Genomic DNA, 19884 nt, shown 5'->3' on the forward strand with positions numbered 1-19884 from the left:
TGCATTACCTGTGCAGGTTTGGGTTGTCTCTGCAGAGAGCTGTGCAGAACACATTTATACTTTTGCCTTTTATCCAACACAAAAAAAGACTCAACACTATCCCCTTATCTGCCACAGTGACCCTTTCAAACAGAAACAAAATATGGTGTAGTTTGTCGAGAGTTATGTTTGGTCCTATGATCAGAATCACTGCAGACTGTAGTTGAGGAGAATCACACTGACAAAAAAAAATGTGTGCCACTACTGTTTTTCCTGATTAAAGGCAACAGGGGCATCATCTGAAGCTACTTTGAACTTTAATAGAGCCCAAAAAACAGGACAGCTATAACAAGGTGACCTACATCGCTATACTGACCTATGTATCATAGACGCTGCTGAATGTAACATTTTGACCATGTGCTTGTGCTTGTGCTTGTGCCATGGATTTTTATAAGGACCGATGATACTGGTTTAATGTATTCATAGTAAGCCTCAGAAAAGCTGAGTTATAAGAGTTCAGCGATGGCAATTATGCTCTATGCTTAAGCTTCTGTATGTCATGAAGTAATTTACATCAAAATTCTTAGCAAACAGAAAAAAACCACAGAGGGTACGGAAAGACAAAGGGTGTTAATTACAAGTCCGTTTCAAGTAATTTCCAACATAAGACCAAAAGAAAATCCCCTGTGGCTCACAGGGACATCATTTACATAATTCAAGATGTAGTTGAGCGCTTTTGCATTATGTAAATGGGGGTAGGATTAAAGAATATTTCCATAAATACAAGTGCAATCATCAAGCTGTTGGTGTTTTGTCTTATCAATTGCTCTCGAGAGCATAGCAGCTCAGTGGTACAGCGTAGAACAAACTAGCTAGCTCATTACTACAGGTATTTACAACAGCATATTATGCTAATATACCTGTATGATAGAGCGAGCTCTTCACTGTCAGTATCCACCTCTCTGACAATTAAAAAAATTTGTATGTAGTACATACAATTTTGGGGGGAGGGATTCTTGGTTGGTAAGTTGTGAACAAACAAAAAAACTTTAAGAAATTGTTTAATCTTCTTTCCTTCTGTAAACCAGCATTTCCCATGCTGTGTTTTTTTTTATTTCATCCATGTGATGACAAAGGGACTGTACAAAGAATGTTTTGCATGCTAATTTCTTGACATTTACACACCTTCCAGTTCTCATTTTGGAAGGCCTGGAAAAGGATGATAGAGAAGAGGTTAAAATGACAACAATGGAAAATGCTCTAGTTTGTGCAAACCACCCAAATGGCTGGTAAATGAAGAAAAGGGGCACTACTGTTGCCCCCATTTGTCTAGAAGGCAAAAAATTGCTCTTTTTAAATGCCATGGCAAAGGTTGTCTCTTTCACACAGCATGTACCTTCATCTGTATCTGACAAGGGATGGCAGAGGCAAACCTGATTTATCCAAAAAAAAAAGACAAAGACAAAGAAAAAACAAATGCACATCTGGGCCCCGCATTGCAAGCCCTATTCACACTGTTTCATTGTTAAACAGAGAAGTGCGCTTCTTTTTATTATTCACAACTTTCATTCTTTCTAGACTGTTTCCATAGTCTTTCTTTTGCCTCAAGAAAATGTATTAAATATCAGTATTATCTGCATTAAAACAATTACCACCACATTTCCAGAAATGATGCACTGTGTGGCAACCATGTTTACATTCTAATGGTACAGTTCTGCCCTCTAAAGGTTGGGGAAATAAATTGCAGCCCAAACAAAGACCATGAAATCACAACAGATGCCTGCTATCTCTTGGTACTGAGTCTACAGAGAGAACATTTTTAAAGCAATTATCTTGATGCTTTCAACAGGTTCAGCCCTTAAAGGTGTCAGGAACTCTGCATCTACAGTCAGTTAACAGAGTGGAGTTAGTTGATCAAGAATTTATACCCTGATTAATAAAAATCAAAAACACTTAAAAAATAAGTATGAAACTTAATATGCGAGGAACTCCAAATAATTAAAAATTATATTTCCTGTATGAATTGACTTTAAAATAAATTAAAATCAGCAGAGTTAAAATGACTACATATCCCATGAGCCTCCCCTCGAAGTCTGCAAAGGCTGCTACAAAAAGAAATAATGTTGAAATAGTAGTGCCGTGCAGTAAAGCTGAACCTAAGATAAGGAAGAAATGGCAAAAGATGTGGGAGGAGGAGAAAACAGGAAGGTGTTTTTACAAGATCCAGAGGAGAACTGGTAAAATGAGGAATACCTTCAGATCTCGTAGAAAGGAAGTGGTCATTTCTAGACTACGTTGTGGTCATTCAAGATTGAACGGTAATGCAGTAAGGATAGGGAAACATCCAACAGGACTGTGTGACTTTTGCACAGAGGAAGAAACAGTGGAGCACGTAGTAATAACATGTCCAAGGTATGACACAGAAAGAAGAGAAATGGTAAGGAGGTTGGGAAAGAGCCAGATGACGTTGAACGTATTTGATCTTTTACAAAGGAACTCGATGGATGCATGCTATAGAATTTTGTTCAAGTTTTTTAATAGAACTAGGTTGATAGAGAGGATCTAGATTTGAGTGTTGCGTTATTTTCATTATTATTATTGTTATTATTTTTGTTTTTACTTTATTTTCTCTATGTATTTCTTGTCTTTTGGTTATTTCTTTGTTTATTTATCGTTATTGTTATTATTTCTTAGAAGAGATAGGTAATAGCGCCTGATTCACACTCCACACCAGTAGGTGGCGGTAATGCACCTTGACGTTGTTTGCCAACCGCCCATAAAACCCAAGGAAGAAGAAGAAGAAGAAGAAGCCGCCTCCCCACGACTCTTCCCGGCTTCTCTATCGTCACGTGACGATAATTAAAACTATGTGTCGTGCTGTGGACGTCATGTAAGATAAAATAAGTTGCTGGAGTAGATGAAGTCATGCTATGTGCCTTTTATAACTTTGTGTTTTAGTTTACATTTACTGTCAGATATCGAGGAAAGATATTCGACCCAACATATTTCCGGATCTGTGTGACGTCATTGTCATAGCCTCATCTCATTGGTCCTCTTCTTTGGTTGAGCGTTTTCCCGCGCTGTCTTCACTGTTAGACAACATACAGAGCTGTCAGCTAGTAGCGTCTGAAAACAAGCAATTTAACACACTTTTCCTGCGTTACTGCAGCTGCTACAGTAGGTTATCAGGCTATGCCGTCTTCAGGTTATGACTCGGCCAGTTTGCCGGATTTATTACCGCTGTACTACCGACGACTGTTCCCCTTCTCCCAGTATCACCGCTGGCTAAACTATGGAGGAGGTAAGTGGACATTGAAGCTAGCAAACAGTGATGGTTAGCTGGGTGAATGAATATAGTACTGTTTGTTCTCATGTCCTAACATGAATTAAATGATTGATTTCAAGATTATTTTACTGACTTTAAAAGCACTACATGGACTTGCTCTTCTACATATCTCTGAGCTGTTATCCCCCTACAAACCTGGTCCTAGTCTGAGATCATCTGGCAGTGCTCTGTTAATTGTTCCAAGGACCAGACTGAAAAACAAAGGGGACAGGTCTTTTTCAGTCAGGGCTCCTACCCTCTGGAACAGCCTGCCAGAGGAGATCCGACCTGCAGAGTCAGTCCTGTGTTTTATGTCATTACTGAACACACATTTTTACAGGAAAGCTTTTACTATGTGATTTATTTAATTTTAAATCTGTTTTTAAGGGTCTGTTTTATAAGCTTGCATGCTTTTTAAGTTTTTATTTCATTTTATTTTTTATCTCTTCATTTTGCTTTGCACTTCTTCTTGTTTTTATTGCCCACTGTAAAGCACTTTGTTACTTGTATTTAAAAGTGCTATATAAAGAAAGTAGTATTATTATTATTATAATTATTAAATGACTGTGTAAAAGATGCAAAACATGATTAATGTGTTGTATTTGTTTGCTTACCTTAGTGCAGAAGAACTACTTTCAGAACCGAGAGTTCTCCTTCACACTCAAAGATGACATCTATGTTCGCTACCAGTCGTTCAGCACTCAAGCAGACCTGGAGAAGGAAATGCAGAAAATGAACCCGTACAAAATCGACATTGGAGCAATATACAGTCACAGGGTGAGTCTGCATTTATCTGCCTTTTGCTTACACTGTCTAGGTTTGTCCCCCACAGCCAGTCATGTGGATCAAGTGTTACCTGTTTGTCATCCATACAGCCCAATCAACACAACACAGTGAAGTCAGGAACCTTTCAGGCACTGGAGAAGGAGCTGGTGTTTGATATTGATATGACAGATTATGATGACGTCAGGAGCTGTTGCAGGTAAATGGATTTTGTTTCATGATCATGCACATCCCTAAATGATTATAAACCACCACTGTATTCCTTAGTCTCCATATAATCACTGTGAAATTCTTACTTAAGTGCTGCAGACATTTGCACTAAGTGCTGGACTCTGATGACCATCGCCGTTCGCATCCTGGACAGAGCTCTTCGAGGTTTGTTTGTCATCGATCTTGTGTCAAGGTTTTTTTGTAGTGTTGCTTAAATTTGTGTCTAACACTCATTTTCCTTTATTGTGATGTTTTCAGAGGACTTTGGTTTCCAGCACCTGTTGTGGGTGTATTCTGGAAGAAGAGGAATACATTGCTGGGTGTGTGATGAAGCTGCAAGGAAGCTGTCTGTGGCAGCTCGCTCTGCAGTTGCAGAATACCTCAGCCTGATTAAGGTAACAGCACTTTTATAAGATTAGCTTGATTTTAGATGATTACAACAGATCTTTAGATTTACAGCAGGGTATAAGATAAAGATAAGATAAGATATTACTTTACAGTGGTCAGCTTGGTGCAGTCTTTGGCCTCCATTACTGTTTAACAGTCTGATGGCGGTGGGCACAAAGGAGCGCCTGAAGCGTTCAGTCTTGCACCGTGGTGGGAAGATGTGCTGACTGAACGAGCTCCCCATCAGCCACAGCTCATCATGGAGAGGGTGAGAGGGGTTGTCCAGGATGGCTCACAGTTTGTCCACCAACCTCCTCTCAGCCACTGACTCCAGACTGTCCAGTTCTAGGCCAACCACAGACCGGGCCTTCTTTACCAGCTTGTTGAGCTTGCTGGCCTCACCCGTCTTGATGCCCCCCCCCCCAGCACGCCACAGCAAAGAAGAGAGCACTGGCCACCAAAGACTGGTAGAAGGTCTTCAGAAGCCTGCTGCAGACACTGAAGGACCTGAGTCTCCTCAGGAAGAACAGTCTGCTCTGTCCTTTCCTGTAGAAGGTCTTCAGAAGCCTGCTGCAGACACTGAAGGACCTGAGTCTCCTCAGGAAGAACAGTCTGCTCTGTCCTTTCCTGTAGATGGCATCAGTGTTGGTGGACCAGTCCAGTTTATTGTTGATTTGGACCCCAAGGTACTTGTATGAGTCCACCCTCTCCACTTCCTCCCCCTGGATGAGGACCTGGGCTGGGGGCCTCCTGTTCCTCCGGTAGTTCACCACCAGCTCCTTAGTCTTGCTGATGTTGAGCTTCAGGTGATTGCTGTCGCACCATGTGATGACGCTCTCTATCAGTCCTCTATGTATATGTATTGTGTACATATTGTGTTTGTTACTTATATATATATATATAGGTATGAGCTCTGGATTTTAAGAATAGTAAGACTGACTTTAATGATATTTCTCTAGGGAGGTGAAGAGACGGTGAAGAAAGTTGTGCTGGTGGATCCAATTCACCCTTTTATCAGGTATGATTCAGATCATTTCTTTGTGCAGCTGTAACTGTGATGTGATTTTGATGATTACGCCTGATTTACTGTTTTTGAGGTTGCTTATTTTATATATTTGTATCATCAGCTGTTTAAAATTCTATACCTATGATCCTAACAGAGAATCGTTGACAGTGGTGGAGCAGTACTTCCCTCAGTACGCTCTTCAGGACCAGGACATTCTGGGCCGCAAGGAATCTGTAAATAAAGTGCTGGGACTCGTGCCTGAAGATATCCTGCCGTAGAGTTGATGTACTGTCACTAGAATGTAATATGTTCATAAATGTGTGTGTAGAGGATGTGAGTTTTAACCAAACAACTAGACTTGACCTTAACTCATCCCTTACATGTGAGAAAAGAGTTACAGCAGCACTTCCAGAATGAGAGGAGACCTGAGAGCCGTTGGGAGCTGATCAAGGACCATGCTCAAAAGAAGCAGGTTTGGATTTGTTTTGGATTACACAATGACATTTATTTAAAGCTTTTTTTATTATTTTTCAACCCAATTGGTTTAAAGATATGATTGAAAGATTAAACACATGAACTGTTATACTGTGTCTTCTCCAGGCAACTGCAAAAAAGGGCCAATACTTTGAGAAGGAAATCATGCTGCAGTATTGTTACCCTCGGCTGGATGTGAACGTCAGTAAAGGGGTGAACCACTTGCTGAAAAGTCCTTTCAGTGTCCATCCAAAAACTGGTGAGCGTGGATCCAATCAAATCAAGATGGGGTGGTAAACACAGTGCAAACAATATCTCATTTTAGTTTTTATTCCATCCAGGGCGCATCTCTGTCCCCATGGACCTCAAAGACTTGGACACATTTGATCCTTTCGATGTGCCCACGATCAGGTAAGTGTAAATTAAACGTCACTCATTGTGTGGTATGTGTTGTATGTGTGACACTCGCTGGAGCTTGTGGTGTCATTGTTTTTATAGTTTGATCTGTGAGGAGCTGGATCGACCCAGGGCAGGAGAAGAGGAAGAGAAATTAGAGGACACAAAGGAGAAAGAAGAGGAGAAGGACGCAGCAGAGAGACGGAAGATCAGAGGTGGGATCTTCATCACACATAAACTTTTGATTGTTAAAAATACATTGAAATGCCTTTAAAGAGTCAATTGAATGAGTCAATTCTAAAATTCTCTTGAATATGAACATGTTTTCAGCTTCTTTGTTGATTTTTAAAAAAACATGCAGTAATGCCAAAAAAATAGAAACAATATTGTTTGTCTCACCATCAAAAAAAAAGATGTTGTGCATTTGGCTCAGCATCTAGTTTCTTCTCCATCCAGACGGTCCTACATACACATATAGTCCAGTTCTGCAAAGTAGCACCTTCTGATACGTTTTCAAGTCTGTCAGAGTTTTGATTGGATGCTAAGACTTGATAGTCAGACAAAGTACAACATAAGAATTAAAGACAAGAAAAAAGGAGATATATCCATCTGACTTAACATTAAAAACTAAAATTAAGAGGCTGTCATAGTACTTTTGTCCTGTTTTTACCATTTCATCCCTGCATGCACAGAAAGATATTAAGTAACTTAAAGCAGCCTCTTTAATTACAACTTCCTCAAGCTATCGTCTACCATGTCGTGATCAGATTAACTGCCTAAAAATTAGGTCAAGAACATTGACAACAAGCTGAACCGTAGCTTGTTTTTTCTTTTAAAGAAATACATTTTAAAAATCTCACAGGCCTTGAGCAGATTTTTGAGGCCTCATCTGTATGCTCCTCCAATGTCTGAATTTTGTGTTATTCTTTTGTTATAATTAATAACAGAGAGATCAATTTGAAAGAAAAATAGAATTCATATATTTTTGTTTTGTTTTTCTAGATTACAAAAGAACAAGTCTGGCTAAGTATGTGAAATACTTTGATCAGTTTCTGGATGGAATGGCGAGTTCTTGGAAAGGAGAACTTCTCAGAAAGAGTGGTGAGTTTGTTTGTAAGCCTACAAACCAAGTTTTTTCCACAATTTGCACTTTCATGTCAGGTGACCTTGAGTCCTTTCAAAGGCACCTATAAATAAAATGTATTATTATTATTAAATGTCCTTTTATTCATTTTTTCTTTTCAGATCTTAAAAAGAATTTTGAACAGGATCAACAATCAGAGGATGGGTCCATTATGAGAAATTACTTTCTCTAATCCCATCTTTGCAGTGCGACTTTCTGAATACAGCAGATTTTATTTTCTTTATTACTTGTTTCCTACATATTTCCTTGTACAGTGTTTGTGACAATAAATTTGGTATTTCAAAACTTAAATTTATTTTCAATCCAGTTATTCTGAATGATAGAAGTTTTACAGGATATTTATACACATAGTGTATTTACATTTAACTTCATAGATGCTTCTCATTTATAATTTATGAGATTTCTGCCTGTGGAGTATTCACTAATTGGATTGATGAGCGGTAAGCCAAAAGTGTTTCTGTGTTTAATACTTCTTTCCTCAAACAAAGTGTACTCACACTTAGAGGATTTCTAATTCTGAAAAGGTTTTGACTACTTCACTAAAAGTCCTTCATATAGCTAGGAACTGTTTTTTTTCTCTGTTATAATCTGACACAAAGACACACAACCTCCATGTAAGGCACAGCCTGCTTTAGCTCCTCTCCCACTGGGATAACATATGTAGGCCAGGTAATAATAAAGTACATGGAATAACAGTAAACTTATTATACCCATACCTGGCACAAAGACACACACAGAAACCTCCATGTAAAGCACAAAATGATTAAATAAATAATATGCATGTAATACAATAATAACTTCAGCTTAACAATAGACACCCACCTCTCCCACAGGGATAACGTATGAAGGGGATCAGAATCATAAAATACTTTATTTATCCCGGGGGGAAATTCAGTTGTTACAGAAGGTTCTTATACACAGTATGAAAAAGTCCAAATATTAAGAGAAAGAAGGAATAAAATAAGATATAAATAAGAATAAAATAATATTAATTGATTAATAATAAGTATATACAGAAGCGCAGAAAAGTTACAGTTCGCTATGTACAAAAGCACTGGGAATTAAGGCATTGTATACAGGATGTTGAAGTGGCTGGGATATTGCAGTGTAGCTCTATTGCACGTTATTACACAGTACAGAATATAGTTCAGTCATCAGAGAGGGAGGAGTTGTACAGTCTGGTGGCCACAGGCAGGAATGTCTTCCTGTGGCGTTCTGTGGTGCATTTAGGAGGGATCAGTCTTGTGCTGAATGTGCTCCTGTGATTCACCAGCATGTTGTAGAGAGGGTGGTGGATGTTGTCCATGAGGCTGTGGAGCTTTGACAGAGTCCTCCTCTCTGAGGAGGGGCAAAACAAATATAGACCACAGAAGAAGAAACTCAGAGGAAGGAGGGGCTGCATATCAAAGCACACAGCTTTACCAGAGTTCTGATGTTATATTTAAACAATTGCCAAGTATATAATTGTGTAATAATAAACACAAGGAACTGAAATATACAGGTATGTATCTGACCCTGTTACATTTATGTCATTTTTTACTCTGGGAAAGTAATCCACTCCCATTATTTCATTACTCTAGCAATGTAAAGTGAAACTCTTTCATCGATATTGATATCATAATTCATCATTTATTTTTGACTTTTCATTACTCCTGTAACTTTAAGCAAGAGATTTTCTCATTTTCCAGAGAACATTTTGTGTCTTCTGGAAAATGTTTAGAAATCAAACAAGCAGCTTCAGAAACCAATGGGTGATGTCAGAGAGACTACGCCAATGTGTTATACAATCTATGATCTCCATAATGGGAGATAATAATAATAATAATAATTATTATTAAAAATTATTATTATTATAATAATTCCTCTTTCTAGCTAACTTAAGTTGTGACATGCAATAACGCAGCATCCTCTTTAAAGTTCATAAGGAGATTTTAGAGCTGTGTGAATCTGATGACAGAGTGCTGACAGTGTCACTATCACAATATCACAGGTGAAGTTATTACATCACTAAACTACCTGATAACCTCAGGTGGAGATGCAGAGGAAATCTCTTCCTTCTTTAAATAAAGAGCAGAAAGCAGCAGAGGCTGAGGATGCAGAGGTTACTGTAGGTCAGATAACATTTAGCTGTAGGTAATAAATATGGTTTAAAGGACCCAGATAAATGACTTTAAAAAGCACATAGAGATTTAGATTCATGTCACAGAGACTCCTACATTCAAACTGCATTGAAATAATACTATAATGGTATTAACATCAAAGTATGTGTCAACGCAAACCACTCTACCAGGAATATGCGTGTTACTCCTCACTGCAGTGGCTCACTCTACTCTCACTCTTCAACATGTTTATGAATTTTGTCATATTTGTAAGACATGGATTTTTTAAAATGTTGTATGTTTTTATTTCTATATTTTACTGCAAACCTTTAACTTAACAGACATTTCAATTATTTGACTTTCATATCTGTTTATTAAATGTATTAATCTGCAGTTCAGGGTTATATATGCTGTATATAGGTTGATTTTACAATACTACAGAAAATCTCCCTATTTTTCACAGTCCAATGTTGGCAGGTATGGCGTTTAATGATGTCAATTCCACCTAAAACCATGAAACTCGACTGGTTGCGTCTTTAAACAACCCGGAAGTAGAAAGCTCTGCTGCAAACCGGATATTACCGTGAAACGAGAGGTCACAAGTTCTCTCTTACAGCCATCTTGGATATAACGTCCCAAGTCGGTGAGTGTCTCCGTTTATAATCCAACATCATCTAGCTGTTTATCAAATAATCCACATCCTAGAGCAACATCATGTGTTAGAGTAAAGTCGGATCTTTCAGCCAGTACAGTTATTGTGTGTATTTGATGCAGCTAGCCAGTGATATATGTGGCGTTGTGCCGCCGTTACCTGCTCAAAATGGGGGAACATGATGATTACCAGTTTACTATCAGTCTTTCAGGGCCGCATTTATAACAAGTAATGTAACACTGGCTGATATGTCTGTTTAAATAACTCAGTGAAACTCAGGTGAGATCGTCATTGTGTATGAAAGGTAGTTACCCTGCATGTACCCAGTGTGGAGGCTGACACAGCTAGTTAGCTAACATTAGCTCAGTGTTGCTTTGATACAGAGAACATGCTAAGGTAACGCATGGGCTCTGTCACCTGTTCTCTCAGCCATGACAACTGGCAGTGTCTGGTTTAGCCAACTAAACACTTTTAATCTGTTAGCTAACACGTGTTTTCCAGCTCCCTTTAAACTATGTTGGATTTACATTTATGTAGTTTAACGTAGCTTGGGCTACTGCACAGTGGTATGGCCAAAGGTGGCACTGGCACCCCTTGAAATCCAATTTGCCACCCCAGAATCCTAAACTATGATTTGCTGTTTGCCTTGTCAGAAATAGGGTTTCTGTTAAAATCTGTAATTTGGGATGAGTTTAAAGGCTGACAGTAGATGTCTTTATTAGTGCCCCCAAATGTGACTTTGAAAAAATATATTTTAAGCTTAGAAGATTTATGCCACTTTGTCATGTTTTTTTTTAAGTCAAAAGGAATATAACAACTGTCTAATACTTAAATGAAAGTAGGTTGTGAAGACAGAAAGGGTAAATGTTATTTATTTGTAAATGCACTGGCCTATCCCCCTGCCTATGTGAGAGCCTCAGTTGGGCCATCCCCGGTTGAAAAAGTTCTGGACACGCCCCTGCTAATATACCATCTCTTTTTCCACTCCAGCAACCATGCCCGGTGAAGCCACAGAAACGGTCCCTGTGACCGAGCAGGAGATGCAGCAGCCTCAAGTGGAGACTGGTTTGTATATTTTATTTTCTCATAAACGTGCATGTTAGACTGCATATGAAACGGTGGGGTCCTGGAGCTCTTAAAAAAGTGATTTATTCAACAAATATCTGTCTGTGATGGGCTATTTGTTGATTCAGAGGGACAGTGGTGCTTAAAATGTTGAGTTTCTGGTATGGGTTGTTTACTCAGCTGGTTTGACCTGAGTTGGTCTAACAGGTGATAGTTGTTCTGTCACCAGACACAGTTGTAAATGTAGTGTTACTCTTTACTAGGGTTTTCTCTGCCGGTCTGCCCCTCTTGTCTCTAAAGGAGTAATCCAGGACCCCTCTTGTATTTACACAAACTCACAATGGTGTGTGGTGAACTAGCACTGACATTGGGATTTAGCAAACAATGCATGGTATTGAGTGTTTTTCCCTGTGCACCTTTTAAAAACTCACTTTTTAGAGCCTGAAATTAGTTTAGTAGCCAAAGCACAGGTCAATCTTTGTCGCATTTAAGCTTGACTAAAGAATCTCATTGTTTAACAATTACTTTTTATACAGCTATAACTTAAAGTATAATATTTCTGGGTAATGAATGTGTGATTAAAAACATCAGATAACTGGTTTATAAAGGCAGAATGGGTTTTTCTGTTTTTTGTTTGTAGATGACCTCAAGTATGGATGTGTCTGAGTCAGTGTGATGGTGAGGAGTCCTCACAACACTGAATCATGACTGTTCAGATGTCAGTAAAGTTACTGATAAAACTTTCACATTTTTCTTTTACACATTTTATTGATTTTATGCAACACTTTTCACCAGGATGCTCCTTAATGTGTTACTCTGGTAATGATCTTTTGATGGGTGGAGGTGCATATTGACAAGTGGGGCAGGTTATATTATATTGATATTTTAACTGATAAGTGGCAGACAGCACGAAAAAAGTGGCTAATAGGCAAGCTCATTGGTCAGTACATTGTTCCATACGGATTCAGGTCCATGTGCTTTAAGAAGCCATAGTCAATCTAGTTATTTTTTTCAGCTTTCCTTCCTGTTCTGTTTATTTTTTTTAACATCTAATCTAATTTAGTTGATAAACTGGTTAGCTATATTTGGGGTCAGTGTTGAAATTATTAAAACATTACTAAATAGGGTTAACAGTGGTAATCTTGTGCACTTATTTTTTGTTCGACATCACAATAATCATGTAAAGACAATCAGGGACTTCACAGATGCAGCTCCTACACCTGAAGGTTCATTACCCGAACACCACTCAAATAAGGGCAACTGTTGGATCGTTACCATTTGAATAAGAGTCCTTCTTAAATGGATTAAAGAATGACTTTGGATTTTGGGTTTTTAGATTGTTGTCATGCATTGTCTGCCTTCATGGAATAATGGAGGTTTTTACTCACCCCTTACCTCACACTAAACCACTGCATGGAGATGGGATTTGGGTAACCTTTTTTCCTAAGGTGCACTAAACACCCCCTCGTTGTTAACACGGGCTTACCAGGAGTCACTTCCACGTCTTCAACCTCTTTCACAAACTCATCAGTACCATTCACGTGTGGAGCACTATGTTGTTTTTATTACACCCTGAAAGTGAACTTCTCCCAAAACCAACTACCTTGATTGCCCTCCCTCATGTTACCCATGATGCCTGTCCTTTATCAGCTGCAGTATTGAATTCACCTACTCCTCTCGAGACTGCTGACGCTACAGTGAGCAAGACAACCCCTCTGGAGAAAACTCCAGAAGCCGCTGTTTCTACTCAAGAGATAGGCTCCCCAGAAGAAGCAAGCATTCAGACTACTGTTGATCAGTCGAACGGAGAAGCTGTGATCCAAGAAGTAGCTGAGCAAATAGAGGAGACAACACCTGTTCCACCGCAAGAGGTGACTGCTGAGCCAGCCGCCACCGCCGCTCCAGCTGATGTGTCGGTTCCAGAAGAGTCTGTGGCCCCTGCTGAAGCTCCTGTTGCGCCATCAGAAGATCTGCAAGCTGATGAAGTAGCAGCTCCAATTCAAGAGTTAGTTGCTGCCACTGAAGAATTGACCATCCAAGACGTTGCACAGGTTTCTGTTGAAGATGAGCCAGCAGCTGATTTGTCAGTTCCTGAAGAGTCTGCGCCTCCTGCTGAAGCCCCTGTGGTGTCGTCGGAAAATCTGCAAGCTGATGAAGTAGCAGCTCCAATTACAGAGTCAGTTGTTGCTGCTGAAGAATCGGCCGTCCAAGACATTACCTCTGTTGAAGACGAGCCAGCAGCTGTGCCAGAAGAAATCCCTGCTGATCCAGTACCATGTGCTCCTGAAGGCGTCAGTGCAAACACTGAAGATGTGACGGCAACTGATGCTCCAAAGACTGAGGTAGAAGAACAGACGAAATCGGAAGTGGTTCAAGATGCCGTGTTGCCTGCTGATGTGATCGTCGATGTGGCTACTCAAAATGAAAAACCCAACAAAGAAGAGCCTGTTACACTTCCCACAAAAGCCATTCAGTCAAAGGGGACCTCCAAATGTGACGGCCCTCCTCTTTCCACTCACCACCTGTCAGGTTGGTTTATCTTGTGTGAAAGAGGTGCTTCTTAATTTTAAATGCACCACTTAATTGGAGGGAAATGGTCATCTAAGTGATAAACATGCAGCTGAGTTTAGGTATCACATATCTTACACTAAACAGTACATGTGAGAGAGGTACCTAAATGGTTTCAGGCCTTCAGGGCAGGTCGGGGGCTATCCTGACATTAGAATTTTCTCTTTTTACTTTCTAGATTTTTCTAAATGGTTGGTCATTTTCTTCCAGTTTGTTCCATTTCTTTATGAAGCCAAATTAATTTTCATACAAAGTCTTTTCGGGTAAGTGTTGGTCAGTTCTGCCTTGAAGTGCTAGCAGGTGCATTTATGCGTACAGGCCCAGCTATCAGCAAGGGGGTATTTTCTTTGTGCTGTTGTGATAAATGCATTTGATTTGATTTTTCTCTTAAGGGCATCTTGAGTTAATATGTGTTCCTTGTGTTTGGAAGTAGTTGGTATGCATTGTGCATTTAGAGTGACAAATACATCAAACTCTGAAGTTAGGCTTTTGTGTCCTTTTCCTAACCCTGATCGGAGGACAGTGCATCTTGGTTTTTGATCAATTAACTCGCATGGGTTCGACCTTCCCCTTCTCATCCAAAGACTTTAAAGAAATCCTTTTCTTATTCAGCTACACCTCCTGCCCCAGCTTCCTCCCAGAAACCCGAGGCAGCTTCAGGTCCTGCAAAGCCGAAAGGCAAAGATGCCAAAAGTGCTCAGGGTCCCTCTGCCCCAAAGGCTGTCCCTGGCAGAAGAAAACGCTCCTCCATGTCTGCCTCCTCCTCTTCTCCCACCTCACCAAAATCTGCTACCTCAACCCCACTCTCTCCTTTAGTATCTCCCCTAGCTTCCTCACCTGGCGGTGCCTCTGCTAACCCGGCTAACCGCTTCACCCCAAAGGTTGTCAAGGCTGGCAAACAAGGAAAAGCTAAAAAAGCCGAGGTGTTTGTGCCTGCCCCTGTCTCTGCACCTGTGGAGTGCAAGATGGCGGCAGCAGATGAAAAATTTGCAGCAACTGCTGCTCCAGTTGAGCCAAGCAAACCCTCATCAACTACTGCAAAGCCTGTCACAGCCCCAGCTGCTTTCAAAGTAACCTCAAAGCCTGCTGTGGCAGCTCCAGTTTCATTTTCTGGGACTCTTGATTCTAGCCCTCTCAAACCTGTTGAGGTAAAGACACCCACTGCAAAAGCTGCCCCAGTTGTTGCTGTTGTAGAGGATGAGCTTCCTCCACTTATCCCTCCAGAGAAGACAATAAAATTGCCAGCGACCGTACCCCCTGTGGTCGGGGCTGAAGTGATTGCTGAAGCTGTCAAGGCCGTTAAGCCAGCTTCTACTGAGGCTCCTAAGGCCAAACCTACCCCTGTTGAGGCTCCTAAGCCAGTGGCAGAGGCCAAGCCCGCTCCTATTGAGGTTCCTAAGCCAGTTGTAGAAGCCAAGCCGTCTCCTGTTGAGGCTCCTAAGCCAGTTGCAGAGGCCAAGCCTGCTCCCGTTGAGGCTCCTAAGCCAGTTGCAGAGGCCAAGCCTGCTCCCGTGGAGGCTCCTAAGCCAGTTGCAGAGGCCAAGCCTGCTCCCGTCGAGGCTCCTAAGCCAGTTGCAGAGGCCAAGCCTGCTCCCGTTGAGGCTCCTAAGCCAGTTGCAGAGGCCAAGCCTGCTCCCGTTGAGGCTCCTAAGCCAGTTGCAGAGGCCAAGCCTGCTCCTGTTGAGGCTCCTAAGCAAGTTGCAGAAGGCAAGCCTGCTCCTGTTGAGGCTCCCAAGCCCGTTGCTGAGGCCAAGCCTGCTCCTGTTGAGGCTCCCAAGCCAGTTGCAGAGGCCAAGCCTGCTCCTGTTGAGGCTCCCAAGCCAGTTGCAGAGGCCAAGCCTGCTCCTGTTGATGTTCCTAAGCCTGTTGCCGAGACCAAGCCTGCTCCTGTTGAGGTTCTTAAACCTGTTGAGACTAAACCTGCTCCTATTGAAGATGTGAAGCCAGTAGAAGAGGCTAAACCTGCTCCAGTTAAGGCTGATAAGCCAATTGAAGAGGCTAAACCTGCTCCTGTGGAGGCTCCTAAACCAGCTGCCATTGAAGTCAGTAAACCAGCCCCAATGAAGATTGCTGAGCCAGTTGCCATGGCTGAACCAGTCGAGGTCAAGGCTGAGGCTGCTAAGCCTATCGAACCAGCAGCTGAGCCCTCACCTGCCCCATTAAAACCCACCACCCCAATTGAGCCGGCTGCTCCTGCACCAGCTCCACGCAAACTCACATTTGCTGAGGCTGTCGCAACACCTGCTCCAGCTAAACCCGAGGTAGAGGTAATCAATAAAACTCCTTCTGAACCTGTCTCAGCACCCAAACCCGCCCCCACTCCTGCTAAAACCCCAGCCAAGATGGAGACTGTGATCAAGAATGACAAGGGTATTTTCTTCTTTCTCTCTTTTATGCCTCCTGTTGTTCCTTCTGTTTCTCTTCTGCAGGACCTGCTCAGATGCTTAGACATGTTTGTAGAAATGTAGGTTGTGAGGTAAACGTATGTTTTGCGTTAAATTAACATGTTGTCGGTACTCAAAGATACTGCTGAGTTTTTGAATGGATGCACTTGCCAGTTCCTTTTTTTCCTTGCATATCGTCAGCCATTTTATGCTTTTAATGAAGGTGCGTAGTGCTCAGGCTGTGAAAGATAGTTTTGGTTTGGAGTTGGTTATTGTATCTACAGTGTAGGAAAATGACTGTCACGCCAACGTGGTTATTGCAGTTTATATTTTCAACTTTTGCCCTGGGTGTAGTTCAGCTCAGGTAATAGACAGTTTTGGATCAATATTTACTAACTGATTTTTTGATTCCCCAGGGTTGATGCAGCAACATTTTTTTGATAAGCAAATGGAAAGCCATGAAATGGGTGGCATGTGGTGACTAAATTTAGGTTTCTGTGACTGGTTTCTGTAGGATCTGGCACTGAGTCAGACAGCGATGACTCAGTCCCTGAGCTGGAGGAACAGGACTCTGCACAGACACAGACACAGCAAGCTCAGGTGAGAGTTCACAATGATTTAAAATATTGCGTCCACAGTTGCTTTAGTAAAGATCCCAACATCTGCTGCTTATGTGAAACATTTTGGGCAGATGCCCTCCCGTTACTCTTCTGTGATGATTAACACAGTGACTTTCGTTCTTCTGAGTCCACTGAAGCCATTTTATCTGTCCTGAGAAGAGAAAGCATCAACACAATGAAACTATTTTAAATTAGTTGATCATTTTATTTCATCCTCATTCACGGGACATACAATGTCGGATGTCTGTTACAGCTTGCAGCAGCAGCTGAAATAGACGAGGAACCAGTCAGCAAAGCCAAACAGAGCCGCAGTGAAAAGAAGGCACGAAAGGTAATCATCTCGGTTGCACTAGTGTCCTCTCCACTTTAACTTTCTCTGATTGAAAAAATGAACCACCATTGTTAAATGACACCTTTCTTTCAGGCAATGTCAAAGCTTGGTCTCAGGCAGGTAACAGGGGTCACCAGGGTCACCATTCGCAAGTCAAAGAACATCCTGTTCGTCATTACCAAACCAGACGTCTACAAGAGCCCCGCATCAGACACATACATCGTCTTCGGTGAAGCTAAGGTACGTCCAGGAATGAAATTAGCCACGATGATCTGAGTTTGTCATCTTCTGACTTTTTACGAAGGATGATCAAAAAGTTACAAAATGTCCTTATTTTAATGTCCTATTTTATTCTGTGCTGTAGATCGAGGATCTTTCCCAGCAAGCCCAGCTGGCAGCAGCAGAAAAGTTCAAGGTACAGGGAGAAGCCGTTTCAAATATCCAGGAAAACACACAGACGCCAACAGTACAGGAGGAGAGCGAAGAAGAAGAGGTAAGATGTGACAGAGGACAAATACTAATACGCAGGCCTTGTTTGAGTTATACTATGTCTAACAATTCCCTTTTGCATTTTAACAGGTTGATGAGACCGGAGTCGAGGTTAAGGACATTGAACTCGTTATGTCGCAAGCCAACGTGTCGCGAGCGAAGGCTGTACGTGCCCTGAAAAACAACAACAACGACATTGTCAATGCTATTATGGTAAGATTCCAGGGGCTTTTTCCAGTGGTATTAAAACGTTTTGTACATATCTCTGTAGCTAAATGTAAATTAAAAACCTCTTCAGTGATGATTAACACAGTGACTTTCGTTCTTCTGAGTATACTGAAGCCAACCCCTCTGTCCTGAGAAGAGAACTTTGTTTACTCACAGGAGGAAACTTCTTTGCTCATAATTCTGACTAACCTATTGTTTGTGTCCTCTCTGCAGGAGTTGACAATGTAAGGGGACCCTGACTTGGAAGGGTTGAAGAAAGGTTGCTGATTTAAGCTCGTTTATACAATTTATACCCAAGATGGAAATAAAGTTGTGGCTTGATGAAATGAAAATGTGATGTTTGGTCTTTTTTGTTTTAACATATCAAAAAAATACCCAGGTAACAAGGCTAGTGGTTAAATCATTTGTATACATGTATAGATGGGTCAGCTGTAAACCATAAACATGCTACTTATTTATTTATTTATTTTTTTTGTTAAGAAGCATAGAAGTGACTGGGATCAAAAATATGAATGACGATCCAAATAGACTGTAGTTGGTTTAATTTGACAAATTTAGTGAAGTATCAGTTGTATGTGTAAAACTGCAATATTGTAAAAATATTTTATTTGAGCATGGCTCTCCATTTATTTCATTTGAATAAAACCCCTCAAAGCTCCACAACAGTATGATTGTGAAGCTTATTTAATATTTCTGTAAAAATTCAGACTCCCAAGAAACCATGTAAAATATTTTCATTGGAGGTCATGAAAAGTGTTGGCTTGAGTAAATGCTCCCAAACTGGAACTTAGAAAGTATCTGTTTATGTGTTGCTCCCCATGTTTTAATCTTCATGCTTTCAGGTTACAACTCCAAAGATAATATATTTCACATTCAGAGGTCGAGTCTCAATAAGTAGTTTTCAGTTTTAACAGAGCTCCCTCCAGGACTCCACAAGTCTCCTTTCCACTGCCCAGTTTATTTTGTTTAGCCTTGTGACTTCTGTGTGTGTACTTTGGCAAAACTTTATTATTGTGGGGTAGCTTGATTGCTCATGATTCCTAAAACTTCCGGTTTGATGGAGGTGAGCAATTACATCAAACCTCCAGCATGGCACCATTCAGACTACCCAGTCAGAGTAAAGCCACACCCTGAAAAACCTGTCCTGCTTGGAGTAGGTCCAAGTATGAAAGGTGAAATTTATCGAAGTCTGCTCTCATTTTGAAGCTGGACACATGCTGTTTAGTTAATTTAATGTAGTATTAAAGAATGCAGAATTTGTGATGTTTTTTGTGGTTTAAACGGATGCATTATGATTTGAAAATCTGAACGTTCAAAGATATAATAAATGTGAGATCCCAACTGAAGGCAGAGTGAGAATAATGCATGCAAAATGATGTCTACTCTTTCCCTTTATTAAACATGTTCTTTGCTTGTTGACATTCCACTTGGTTGTTTGACCTTTATAAACTTTGTGAACAATGACCAGAGTTGGACACAAATGCTCTTTTACTCAAAATTAGTCTAATGTGCAACATCCTAATCACAGAATGTTGTAGGTAGTCAACATTTTAAATGAGAAGAACCATACAGGATTGGACTTAGTTATAATGCAAACAAAACCCTTTATTCACCCTTTATTAAAGTCTAATGAAGTGAGACTGTTTATTTCCCACTATATTTGTAAAGCAGATAATTTTGTATGGGAATTGAGCTCACAATAAAAACAAATGCATAGAATAAAATAAAATACAATTCCTACAGG

The 19884-nt window shown here is 40.7% G+C and overlaps 2 protein-coding genes and 2 non-coding genes across 10 annotated transcripts; all 4 read left to right on the forward strand.

Moving 5' to 3' along the window:
- Nucleotides 1-2752: 2752 nt before the first annotated feature.
- prim1 (DNA primase subunit 1) lies at nucleotides 2753-7995 on the forward strand. Its single transcript, XM_034696621.1, has 14 exons — nucleotides 2753-2869; nucleotides 3149-3280; nucleotides 3924-4081; nucleotides 4180-4286; nucleotides 4389-4462; nucleotides 4556-4692; nucleotides 5644-5702; nucleotides 5845-5954; nucleotides 6071-6162; nucleotides 6291-6423; nucleotides 6506-6575; nucleotides 6663-6775; nucleotides 7563-7661; nucleotides 7806-7995. Exons 2-14 carry the CDS (start codon nucleotides 3172-3174, stop codon nucleotides 7874-7876), a joined length of 1332 nt encoding a protein of 443 aa, XP_034552512.1. The 5' UTR covers nucleotides 2753-2869; nucleotides 3149-3171; the 3' UTR covers nucleotides 7877-7995.
- Nucleotides 7996-10318: 2323 nt separating this feature from the next.
- On the forward strand, nucleotides 10319-18472 carry naca (nascent polypeptide associated complex subunit alpha). Of its 7 annotated transcripts, none has more exons than XM_034694877.1 (9): nucleotides 10319-10446; nucleotides 11446-11520; nucleotides 13171-14049; nucleotides 16987-17072; nucleotides 17346-17423; nucleotides 17517-17663; nucleotides 17788-17916; nucleotides 18003-18125; nucleotides 18354-18472. In XM_034694877.1, exons 2-9 carry the CDS (start codon nucleotides 11451-11453, stop codon nucleotides 18366-18368), a joined length of 1527 nt encoding a protein of 508 aa, XP_034550768.1. In that variant the 5' UTR covers nucleotides 10319-10446; nucleotides 11446-11450; the 3' UTR covers nucleotides 18369-18472. The 7 variants fall into 7 exon arrangements, 4 of the variants coding, with proteins under 4 accessions (XP_034550768.1, XP_034550770.1, XP_034550767.1 ...); XM_034694878.1 differs by lacking the exon at nucleotides 10319-10446 and adding an exon at nucleotides 10530-10734; XM_034694879.1 differs by lacking the exon at nucleotides 13171-14049 and having other exon boundaries at nucleotides 10323-10446.
- On the forward strand, nucleotides 17179-17252 carry LOC117822186. The gene has a single exon (XR_004633141.1). It is a non-coding gene; the product is annotated as a small nucleolar RNA SNORD59 (small nucleolar RNA).
- LOC117822185 lies at nucleotides 18204-18277 on the forward strand. The gene has a single exon (XR_004633140.1). It is a non-coding gene; the product is annotated as a small nucleolar RNA SNORD59 (small nucleolar RNA).
- Nucleotides 18473-19884: the final 1412 nt, after the last annotated feature.

Source organism: Notolabrus celidotus, chromosome 11 (assembly GCF_009762535.1).
Source record: "Notolabrus celidotus isolate fNotCel1 chromosome 11, fNotCel1.pri, whole genome shotgun sequence".
NCBI lineage: Eukaryota > Metazoa > Chordata > Actinopteri > Labriformes > Labridae > Notolabrus > Notolabrus celidotus.